At 38.6% G+C, this 12,350-nt stretch overlaps 1 protein-coding gene across 9 annotated transcripts in view; it reads left to right on the top strand.

Moving 5' to 3' along the window:
• The window catches only part of CREM (cAMP responsive element modulator), a 67,992-nt gene that overhangs the window by 10,876 nt on the left and 44,766 nt on the right, over nucleotides 1-12,350 (top strand). For 6 of the 9 annotated variants that reach the window (XM_010859859.1, XM_010859852.1, XM_010859850.1 and 3 more), the window contains exons 2-3: nucleotides 1,179-1,278; nucleotides 6,414-6,537. The exons of 1 other annotated variant lie outside the window; for it this stretch is intronic. In XM_010859859.1, the coding sequence (XP_010858161.1) occupies nucleotides 1,235-1,278; nucleotides 6,414-6,537 (168 nt within the window). In that variant the 5' untranslated portion in view covers nucleotides 1,179-1,234. The remainder of the gene's footprint in view (nucleotides 1-1,178; nucleotides 1,279-6,413; nucleotides 6,538-12,350) is intronic. 2 more of the 9 variants (XM_010859853.1, XM_010859856.1) reach the window with 1 other exon arrangement.

The following is a 12,350-nucleotide window of genomic DNA, read 5'->3' as shown; positions in this document are numbered from 1 at the left end:
GGGGTCAGGGCGGAGGCGGGTGCGGGGGGTTTGATTCAAATGCCCTACCTTTTCTCATCCCTATTGTAGATTGGGGGCAGGTGGCAACAACAATCATCGTCCTAGTGCCCCTAGTGAGGGGTAGCACACCTGACTGCCAACTCAGTTTCCAAATTGGGTGAGACGGTGTAACATCATTATAAAGGGGCCATTATGAGGGAGCCCTGAAGATAGGCTGTTTGTGGCAGAGCACCCATTGCTGGCATAGACGCCCGGAAGAAACTTTGGAATGCCAGTGTTTGTCCTTTCAAATCTAAAATAAATTGAGAGCTCACTGCTCTCCTTTGGTCTTTTTCTTTGTCGATTTTATTTTATTCAGCATGTCGAGGGCTTCCCTGGTGGCACAGTGGTAGAGAATCCACCTGCCAGTGCAGGAGACACAAAAGATGCAGGTTGGATCCCTGAGTGAGGAAGATCCCCTGGAGGAGGAAATGGCAACCTACTCTAGTATTTTTGCCTGGAGCATTCCATGGACAGAGGAGCCTGGCAGGCTACAGTCCATGGGGTTGCAAAAAGTCAGACACATAACTGAGCACACACAGCCCAGCAGCAGCAGCATGTCAAATGTACATTTTAAAGAGATATTAGTTAAAAAAATAAATGGAGTTTAATTTCTACAGTGTCTAAGACAGCTTTTTAAAGTAGATTGAAGGCTGTCAGAGGAGATTTTAAAGGAAAAATTACTATTCTTTTTGGAGTTAAAATTTTTTTTAACAAAACCCAGTTTTGAAATTAAGGTATATGAAAAACAGTTGACAAATTTGTTTCAGTGAAATGAAATTTGAGAAAACAATAATTCATTCAGTTTATTAAATGTTTATTATCATTGTAAAATAGAGCTGATAGAAGCACGTTGCAGTGTGTATTAAATGTTTCAATCAGCACTGCTCTGTTCAATAGAAAATCATCTGGTAAATAGCATACAATTTAATTTTTCTGAAAATTTTTTTCCCTCCAAAGATAAGAAATTGGGTAGGAATAAGTTTGAAAAAAAAATACAATCATTTTCAGCTTTCTATGCTTTTTTTTTTTTTTTAGTTTTACGAAACTAGGGTATTTTGCTGTAGTTGTGAGAGATTTTAATTTTTTTTAAATAAAATCTTATGATCCCCCGATTCAACATTATAATTTTACTGCAGGATAAATAAAGAAGAAAACAAGAAGGAGCAAAGCATTGATTATAAATGTCTTAATAATGAGCAAATGTGGCAGGAAAAAATATATGAAGACAAATCTAAGGTAGGTGGATATGTTATTTTTCTGTTCTTTTGAAAGTTCTACTCAGCTTAAAGTTAAAATGGATAAATTAATGGTGTGTGTATATGTGTGTATGTGTTTGTGTATGTATATGGGTGTGTGTGTATATATATGTATATATATGTATACATTTTAAAATAAAACTGTAGTAGTATGTACCCAAATTGCTCAGCTGTTCAATTAGGGAGTTTGTCTTCTCCCATGAGTTGTGCTAGGCAACGTAGGAGTTGAGTGGTCTTTCATGGTCAGCTTGTTCTAAGTGCTGGCCTTTTCAGTTAGAAAGGAGATGATATATATGAAAGTGGAGAAGAGTTTTCATTTTCAACACCTGTACCTAAAGTTATAAAACAGCACATCTCTACCAATGTTTTCTGGAAATCCAAATATTATTTTTCAGATTCTCTTTTAGTGATTTTCAGAGACATTCTGGTTCATCAGTGGGGTCTAGCAGCAAAAAGAAAATGAATTTTTCATGACAGTTTCAATAGAACTATTTAAAAAGAGATAATAAAAACAACTTTAATCATTTTTCCTTTTGTTGCTGGATTCTGTTTTTTAAGCAGGTGAAAAAGTTTTGCATGGATAAATATAGTTGCTCCACTGTATAATTTGTCTTTGCAAATTGGATACAACTAAGATTTTCAAAGTTATTAATTGTACACTTTAATTATAACTAGGAAACTACTTTTATTTTTCATGTAGATATTTTTGGCTTGTATGTCTTTTCTTTGTTTCTTTTTTTTTTCATCCTTTCTTTTAAGAATATCTTCTTGGGTACCTAGGATAGAATTTTTCAAAACTTCTTTTCCTTTTTCTTCTCATTTTTCCTTCTTTTTAAATATCTTGTGTGTGCTTGGTACATAGGTGTGCCAAGATAACTTTGGTCATTAATTATCTCAATATTTCTATAATTGTAAAAACATAATTTTTACAAATATACTGCTTTGTATTCATTTCTTCAAAGTGTGTTATATAAAACATATATAAACTGTACTGTACTGTTTGCTGTAGTTTAGTATTTTGGGGAGTTTTTGAAATATGACATAGATGTTCTATTAAAAACCTAGAAAATAACAGAGTAATCCACAAATACAATGCTACCCCCACTAAAGGCAGTTCACCCTAGAAGACTTTGAAAATTGTGCAACTGGGTGGATCCTGTTCTTTTAAAACAATGATTATGTTAACATTTATTAAAATGAGTCCCAATTTTTCAAAACATGTTGGGATAACATTTACTTTTCTACTGGAGAAGAGAATGGTTTGCTAATAAATAAAGATTTCAGAAGAAATATTTAACTTTCATAAGCATGTTGCTACTACCATTAATCATTTATAAGTTTAAATATGCCTGTGTTAGCAAATCCTTATCTGTTCTTTAGAATCGTAGAACCAAATGTTTGCCAGTATTTTGCTTACTTGTAGATTATAGTGCTTAATGGACTTTTAACTTTTTGTTTTTATCATTTTGTATGTGTTTATTTTTAAATATTCTGTAATTTCTATTTCCTAATTGGTCTTTTTCTCATTTGTATTTAAGATTGAAATATTATATAATTAATTAATATACAGATTATTAATACTAGTACAACTGTGTTTAAAATTTGGTATAGAAAGTGAGATTTGGGGGAAAGTATTGTATGATTCACCTCTTTAATTTTTGCTGTAAAGTAGGTAAGTGAACAGTGCAAGATTTAAATGGCTCTATCTCTTACACTTGGTAAACAAATTCCTTTGGAACTAGCTGAGACTGATTTACAGATATTAGTGTTGATATGTGTCATTTCCATCTGAGGTCTGGGCCCTTTATTTCCTGCTGGGTTAGTGTCTGAAAATGCCCAGTACAGTGCCTGATCCACGTTGAGCACTCCAATGTTAGTTGAATCTTCTGCCCCGAGTCTTGGTCTGGGGTTGGCTTTTAGTGGGTTTAGGAGGTTGTACTGGAGAGGAGTTGGATATAGATCAGCAGAATGAACTTATTTGAAGATGACAGGCTGTGTAAATTGGTAGTACTGACCTGCTCTTCTGTAGATTTTTACTTTCAAATAAATTGATTTAGTAACAAACTTGGACTGAATGACATGTACCGGGCCCTGTACAAGGCACTCCAGGAGAATAACATGGCATAAAATTAGAGTCTTTACATCCCATCTGAGTGAAGACTGTGACAGCATACTGAGAAGCACACCGTTTTTGTAAGACGTGTCTAGACGGGAATACTGCTCAGGGTACCAGCTGTAGGAGGAACCCTGGAGTCACAAACACCAGACCTACTGTTCACCCCCATCATGCAGTCTTCTGTGAGCCCTGGAGAAAGACACCAAACCTCTCTGAACCATCTTCTTATTATCTTAGTAACACCTAACAGTCCTATAGTCTTCTGGAATAGTTGGTTAATTAATTCCCTCACTTAATGATTATGGTAGATTCTATTCTAGGCACTGGGAATACATTGAAATCTAAGATGTTGTGTCTGTTCCTCACACTATTGCTAGAACTTTGTGGACAGATGAATATGCTAGACAAGTGCTGAAATGGAGGGATTGCACAAGATGCTTTGGGAACTCAGGACAGAATCATTCTGCCCAAGGCTATCAGAATAGACTTTTTTAAGATGGTGTCCTTGATCCAGACTTTGAAGAATGAGTAGAAATGTGCCCTTTGGACAAAGCAAGACTGAAGGGCATCCGAGGAAGAGAGAAGTACAGATATAGAAAATTAGAATTGGGGAACTAAGATGTGTATTTGACCAAAGACATGGCTTGTAAGGAGGCTGGATTGCAGAATGTGGGAAGGAATGGAGTGACTGGAGATTAGGCTGTGAAGATAAAGTGAGCTCATGTTATGAGAGAGATTGAATGGCGGTTTGGTGTGGTCATTGAGAATATGCTTTGGGAAAAGACCTTGGTTCAAAACTTGGCTTTGCCACTCAATCCCTTTGTTGAAAATCAGATTCTAAACCTCTTTATGTCTCCTTTCCCTCACCTCTATAAGAAGAACTAACTATATTGCCCTTTAGAAGTTATTAAGGATGAAAACTAGCAGGCTCCTGCATGCCTCACCAGATTGTCTGCTCCAGTCAGCTACTCTGTCTTCCAAACATGCTCTGTATTTTCCTTCCTCTCTTGGTTGTCCTGATCTTTTCTACCTTCTCCTTCAGCATACAACTCATATGGCCCCATCCTCAGGCCTATTTCAGTTTTCCTGTGTTTCCCCTAGCATTTCATACATAGCACCCTTCCCACAATTTGTGTTCATTACGGGTCTAACCAATAGCATTTACCAATAAGCTAAGTTGTTCTCAAATTTTAATAGCTATCAGAATCTCTTAGATATAAAAATTAGACCCCTTAGAAAGTTTGAATCAGTAGGTTTAGGGTCGAGCCTGGGAATCTGCTTTTTTTTCCTTTACAAGTGTGTGTGTCAATTCTAAGTCAGGTTGTCCGAGGACTCTTGGAGAAACTAAGGCCCAAGTGGAGAACAGTGTCCTTGAGAGCAAGGATTGTGATTTTTGTATTCTCAGGGTCTGTCATGTAGATGGTGCTAAAGGAATGTTTCTGAAAGGGGGAAGGCCTTTCAGAGGATAATGTTTTGAGTGGAAACTCAAGTTCTTGACAAAACCTGGAGAGCTTTTAATAAAGGTATAAGTAGCATAAGACAACATTTCTCACACTCTTTCCAAACCATTTCTGCTAGGACTCGCTTTGTGGGAAAAGGGTTTGGAATGGTTCTTTTGGAAAATGCTATTGACTGGATCTGCATCATCCTTCCCAAGTCAAACTGGAATAGTCAAGCTTCAGAGAAAGTTCTGCGGCCAAGAAACCCTTTTAATCCCAGATATTTTAAACTTTGACCAAGCGTTTTTCCTCTTACACTCTTTGCCCAGATAATACCTTTTCATATCCTGCAGAATCAAATGTTCTAGGTATTCTCCTTGGAAACTGCTTACAAGCAAAAGTGGAACCTCAGGAATTGGCAGTTTTTGCAGGGGGATGCCCTCTGCTTACCTAGAATTAGAAAGTCCATGCTGGGAAATGATAAGAGATAAAAGAATTGGAGAACGTTGAGGGAAAGACGTCTTTTCATAGTAGACTCTAGATTTTCATAATTGCTCTAAACTGTCACGGTCAGTTCTAAGTATTCAACTGTCTGAATGGAGAGAAGTAATTCGAGGTGTAGTGCAGGCTACAGCAGACAGCTTTGAGAACAGAAGGCTTGGATTCAGGTGACGCCTCTTGAAATGCAGAAGAATTCAATCTGGAAAAAACGTCTGGACATTTCAATTTAAAGTTCTAAGTTGCCTGCAGACTTTCGGGATATATATTTAGGCTACTGAGGTGAAAAAAACACACTATATTATTAACGATCGAAAAGATACACAATTGCAGGGAGTAGTTCCTATAAGTTAAAAAAATTTTTTTTTGTTGATTTTGTTTGCATTTTATATGTTCTCGTAGTAGGCTAACATTATAATGTGGCTTACCTTCTGTCTAGGAAGAGCCTATATAGAAATCATTAACTTAAGTTGAAATTATAAGATAAAAATTTACAAGTTTTTCCTGGAAAAATTAGATTCTCCACTTTAAGTGAAGGAGGAGCTGCAGGACAAGTGGTCCACTCAGTGATTCAATTTGACAGGTTTTTTTAAATCAGAAACTATTTAGTGCTGACAAAGCCAGACACATCTTTATATCCTAACACATTTAATGTAGGTAATGTGGAAATTCTTTCATACTAAATCATAGTATAAAGCAGGTTTATTAGGCCATGAGAGTCGTAGGATATTTAAACTTCATGTAAAATATAAAACCTAACTTTATCACTAATTTATGATAGAGAGCTTAAAATAATTATCAAGGAGACTTTATTGTAAGATTTAAAAATTTTCAAATAAACTAATTCCCATGGGACATTGCTCCCTTGGTATAGTGTTCATATCCAGTGAGCAGAGAAGGTGCCTTTACATTTGGAGAGTTAGAGCTTTGCCACTGAATCTATTTCTTGAAAAACAAGGTAGAATAATTGGATGATAGAAATGAATATCAACCAGAAAGCCAGGTGAAAACAGGTATTTCAGATAGGGCCTTAATTCTTCTTCCTTTTTATTGTCTTTTCAGACAAATGACCATGGAAACAATTGACTCTCAGCAGGATGGAAGTTTACCAGATTCTGTGGCAGAGAGCGAATCTGCTCACATGCAGACGCAGACTGGTCAAAATTCAATCCCCACTTTAGCTCAGGTAAACTCAACGTAGGCATCAGGCAGGCACCCACGAAAGTCAGCCTGTGTGGAAGTGAGAATTACGCGCAGTATGAGAATTACATGCAGATTCTGTTTTCCTGCCATTGATCATAAGTTTCCCCTGTTGCCTGGGTATCAGCCATTCTTACTGATTTGCCTTCAAAGAGAAGATATGTGTTTGAATTACTTTTGCGTTGTAACAGACACTATGTAAAGGAGAAACAAAACCCCCTGCATCGTGTGTAGTCCTCAGATTACTATTTGGTACGGTTGGTAATTCCAGATTGATGTAGTTTTATATTCTCAGCTCTAAAGATGACAGAAATCTTGCCATTTGCCCAGTATATACTTGGTTTAATCTTTACTTAGGCCTTAAACTTTGAATTGGTTTCGTTTAGAGAGTACCAATATCAGTTAGCTGTTTTTCAGCTCTTAAACTTCATTTCTGAAATATCTATAAAAATATATAGTAAAAACAGATATATTTATTTAGCTCATCAACCACTTACTGAGCCCCTTCCATATCTGGGTGGTGTTTTGGATGCATGAGGCTGTGGATTTCCTGGACTTGCCATCTCACGGTTTAGTGGGGAGGGGTGTTTAAGGGATAAGTCTCGCCACGTAAGAAGTGCTGTAAGACGTTACATAGAAATGACAGAGCTGTGCAGAGGGGAAGCAGCCTGGTGACCAGGAGCACTCTGTTGTTCAGTCGCTCAGTCGTGTTCAACTCTTTATGACGCCATGGACTGCAACACACCAGGCTTCCCTGTCCTTCACCATCTCCCAGAGCTTGTTCAGACTCATGTCCATTGAGTCGGTGATGCCATCCAACCATCTCATCTTCTGTTGTCCCCTTTTCCTCCTGCCTTCTATCTTTCCCAGCATCAAGGTCTTTTCCAGTGAATCAGTTCTTCGCTATCAAGGGCCAAAGTATTGGAGCTTCGGCTTGAGCATCAGTCCTTCCAGTGAATATTCAGGGTTGATTTCCTGAATATTCGGAGTGCTCTGTAGAGGGTTTTATTATGAAGGGTGAGTAGAGGTCACTGGGTATATAAGGAGAGAGAATCCTATTCTCTAGGCCAGGGAAGAGTATACAGAAGGCAGAGGATGGGGGCAGGAACTGCTGATGTTGAGGACAAGTGGCGCTGTGTCTGGGCTGGGAAGTGGAGCTGGTCAGGGTTAAGTGGAGGGTGGTATGCATCTGAGAGAGTGGACCATCCCGTGTTCTAAGTGTTAACCAAAGCAGGATACCTGTGGCCAGGTGGTGTTGGGTGGGACATGAGCAAGCCGGGAGTGGGTGGCATCACAGTGACGTGAGTTTGAGCAGTAGAGAGACTTTGCAGTATCTGGAAGAGAGACTAGGAAGGACCGATGGCTGCCTGGAAAGCCCTCGGCAGTGCCAGGCAATTCCTGGGTTGTCTCCAGCCAGCCTGGTTCCTGCATGGTCTGGACTTTTCCAAAACGCCCTGCACTCAGCCTGCCCTTCTTTCCTCTTTCAGGCTCTCAACACCCACTTGCTCCCTGGGGTTTCCTCCTAACAAGTGCTCTGTGGAGCTGCATCTCCCTGGCAACACCCTTCTCTGTTACCCTGGAAAACAGGCATGCAGACCATGCTGTTTTCAAGAAAGCAGCCTTTTTCTCATTAAAAAAAAAAGGTTCATTGTAGAAAGTTGGCAAAATGTGTATTATTAAATGAAGAAGAAAATTAAAGCCACCTGTAGTCTTTACATGCAGAAATTTAATTGTTGTTAGTTAGCATCTTGATGTTTATCCTATTGTCTTTTTGTCTGCAAAAAGAATATTAATAGAGTATACATATATCTTTTGATTAATCTGGGGTCTTCTAGAGTTTTCTTTTAAGGTTTTTAAAATCACATTTATTTCTTAAAAGTTAACCTGTGCATAATAGGAAACCAAAACAAAAACCAAAGTCATCCAGAATCATAAGCACTTTACCATCTGATGCATCCTTTTAGGTCTCATTTGTGTATTTACACAACCAAGTGTCCATTTTTATGTAATTAAGGTCATACAGTTATGTATCATGCTTTTTCACACATCACAAATATTTACCATTTCAAAGTACCAAGTGTGTTGTTAGTCACCTAGTCATGTCTGACTATGCGACCCCATGGACTGTAGCCCGCCAGGCTCTTGTCTATGGGATTCTCTGGGCGAGAACACTGGAGTGGGTTGCCATTTCCTTCTCCAGGGGATCTTCCCAATCTAGGGATTGAATCTGGGTCTCCTGCATTGCAGGCAGATTCTTTACTGTCTGAGCTACCAGGGAAGTCCAGTCCTGCCTTCCTTGGTGACAAAATTTCAGAAAAGATAAAAATGGCAACTAGAGTTTTTATAACTGTGATTCCAGATCTGTAGTTCACCTTTTGCTGAAGTGCTAGTTGAGAGCAACTCTTCCTCCTGCGCCTGCTTCTCTCCCTGTAGGTACTGCTTCCCTGTCCTCTACACGTGCCTTTTCCTCCAGCCTTCAGCCTGGGTGACACCCAGCTCTGTGAGCCTTGGTCAAAAGTTGCCGAAGAGGTCAAGTAATGTAGAGTCTGAAAAATAACCTCGGATTAATGAGGTTTTTGAAATCTCATAGGAGTCCAGTTAACAGAAACCAGGCTTTCGTAGGTTACAGAATAATTAAGAGAGAAAGTAGAAATTGGAAGTATAGATTCTTCAAGAAATTTTCCTGTGAAAGAGAAAGATGGGTCTGGGAGACAAAGGAGTGTGACCTGGGGTAAGTTTGATGTGTTAAATAGGAGTGTGGGTAAGTTTGAAGAGTTAACTAGAACAGAAGGGCTCAGAGATAGAGACTTGTGAGAAGACGGAACCACAGAGCAAGGAAAAGGCTGTGGTTTACATTCATAATGTTTACTTCCTTAAAAATCTCAAGTACATCAAATGTTGATAGTCATTACATCTGGCTAGCAAGTTCATAGACCTGCTATCTTTTTCTGTTTTCCGTATATTTAAAATACTTGATCAAAAAATATATCACGGTGTTTATCTTTCACATACTAGGAATGTTAAGAGATTAAGAAGAAATCTGTATGCTGATTCATTGATTCTTTTGATTAAATAAGAGTTGTCCTCCATGGATGTGAGGCCATAAATCTTTTATGGATCATGATGTTTTGTAGAATTAGGACACAGTTCTTAAGAGTCAAAATTTTCTAAACATTATTATCAATTTAGATTCTTGTGATGCCTGAAGCAGTTCATTTGAGTATTCATTATTATGCAATATTATATGATAGAAGGATTAGGAAATCAAGCTGAAATCTTCATTCATTAAGCCTATAATGTATGCTAAATGTGACTGACTCTTCTGAATAATTCCTGATATTCTGTACATTCTTGCCACTTATTTTAAACTAGAGGATTGTGAATTCCAAGACGTTTTAGACTTAAATTCAGTCTTGTATAAAATGGAATTTATGACACTTACTTTCCTTTTCACATGGTCTATTTATCATTAAATAGTGTGAGAACAAAAGATATAACCCAAAGTTTCAGTGGGTCTGATCCTTTGCCTCTGGTCATTCGATAGTAGTTCTGCCTATCCAGGGCTTCTGCTAATCAAGTTAACGCTGCAAATCATCCCAGTTATAAAGATGTGAAAACTTGAGCTTGCTCTTGGCCCTCATATCTCTGCTCTGCTGACTGATGGAGGGAGGCTAGAGTTCTCATTTGCAGTTTTTCTGTTTTATAACTTCCCAGGTATCAGTGGAGCCTGCCCCCTCCTCTGTCTGTATCCAAAAGCAAATAGAGGTCATGTGGTAACAGTACCCAAGGGCTAGCGGCTGGCATGGAAGATCGTTGAGGTTTGAGTACTGTGATTTGTGTATTTTCTTGCTTTGAATTACTTTTTATGTTGATTTTTTTTTTTAATTGAAGCTGGAGTCTTGTCTAAGTGTATATGTTAATACGTATATAAGACTAGAGTCTACTCTCCTCTCCCCCTGGAAAAACTGTTGGTGATAAATTAAGAGAGTCTATTTTATATCACCAAGCCAGGAGAAAACCCTTTCCTAAAGCCAAAATAGTGACAAGCAAAATTACTGTATATACAGGTAGTCTTAAAAGTTAAACATACAGCCTTTGGAAGTAATATAATCCTTAAATGGGTAATGGGAACTTATCATTTCTTTTGTGATGAAAGATTTTAGACATATGTAAGAGTAGAATAAGACTTTGACATTTATAGAAACCTAAAATTAAGATTTTGTAGCACTTGCTACAAAATTTATATTAAAAAATTTTTTCTTTTTCCCTTTTTGTGGAAGAATTTTAAGCAGCTCTACAGATCTCAGACATCACGTCATCTCATTCCTCCTTTCTTCTGGGTATGCAACACTTATACATATTGTCTAAAATAACCACATGTCATGATCATACCTAATAAAATTGAGCATAATTCCTTGGCATAATATGCTCACCATACTCATGTTTTCCCATTTATCTCACAATGTGTAATCTGCTCTGAAAGCAGCAGTGATGGCCCCCTGCCCTTTCTTTATCCCATGTCTCTTGGGAATTGATAATGCTGCCACAAAGCTCTTGGCTGAGTGAGGGAACCCGGATGGAGCCCTGGGAGAGGGTGTGCTGTCTGGGGTTTCATGCCTTACAGCTCCTGGTGCAGCCCAAGGCCTGACTCGGAAGGCTCAATAGCTCTGCTGTGTAAATGACCAATTCTCAAAGTTTCAGCAAAGATTAGGAAGGAAAGATGCAAGGAGCAGAACCACAGAGATTATAGAGCTGGAAGGAAACTCGAGAGCATCAAGGTCAGCATAGTGCCTTGAGAGACTTAGTTCTAATATAAAATTCCACCTTTCCGACACCCTCTGTAGTTTTGGAGCAAGAGGACTCTGTGGAGCAGAGGAAGCCACTAGGGAGTGTTCAGGGATTGCAGTCTGCTCATTCCTTCCTTATCCTGTCTGCTATAGATGCCAACGGCGTGCTAAAGAAGCGCCTTAGAGAAAAGCAGGCCTGGCTTGCAGTGAGGGATTGGAGTAGGAACGATTGATTTAACAAGGGATAGGTTTCAGTGTATGACTTACATGTTTGCTTTTTCAAACTGGTGGAAAATTGGGATGGCATTTCTCATTGTTTTGCCAGCTGTGCCTAAAGTCTATCTCCTCTGTCCTAAGTAGGACCAGGAATAATATGAATAGCTGTCAGAAAACAAAACAAGCAATGTTTGTTATTGCTAATTGGCCAGCAACATCATATTTGTATATGATGATCTGCATCATGTTAGGTTGATTTGTTATATTTATTATTGGCTGAGTACATCTAGCTCAAGCTCAGTGTTTAATTGAATTTTATTTTTTAAACCTCAGTATGATGAAATTAAAAGATGCTTACTCCTTGGAAGAAAAGTTATGACCAACCTAGATAGCATATTGAAAAGCAGAGACATTACTTTGCCAACAAAGGTCCGTCTAGTCAAGGCTATGGTTTTTCCAGTGGTCATGTATGGATGTGAGAGTTGGACTGTGAAGAAAGCTGAGCACCGAAGAATTGATGCTTTTGAACTGTGGTGCTGGAGAAGACTCTTGAGAGTCCCTTGGACTTGCAAGGAGATCCAACCAGTCCATTCTGAAGGAGATCAGCCCTGGGATTTCTTTGGAAGGAATGATGCTAAAGCTGAAACTCCAGTACTTTGGCCACCTCATGCGAAGAGTTGACTCATTGGAAAAGACTCTGATGCTGGGAGGGATTGGGGGCAGGAGGAGAAGGGGACAACAGAGGATGAGATGGCTGGATGGCATCACCGACTCGATGGACGTGAGTCTGGGTGAA

This window comes from Bison bison, unplaced genomic scaffold, assembly GCF_000754665.1.
Source record: "Bison bison bison isolate TAMUID 2011002044 unplaced genomic scaffold, Bison_UMD1.0 scf7180017864461, whole genome shotgun sequence".
Taxonomy (NCBI): Eukaryota; Metazoa; Chordata; class Mammalia; order Artiodactyla; family Bovidae; genus Bison; species Bison bison.
Note: the sequence above shows the minus strand (reverse complement) of the source record. Positions and strands in the feature narration are given on the sequence as shown.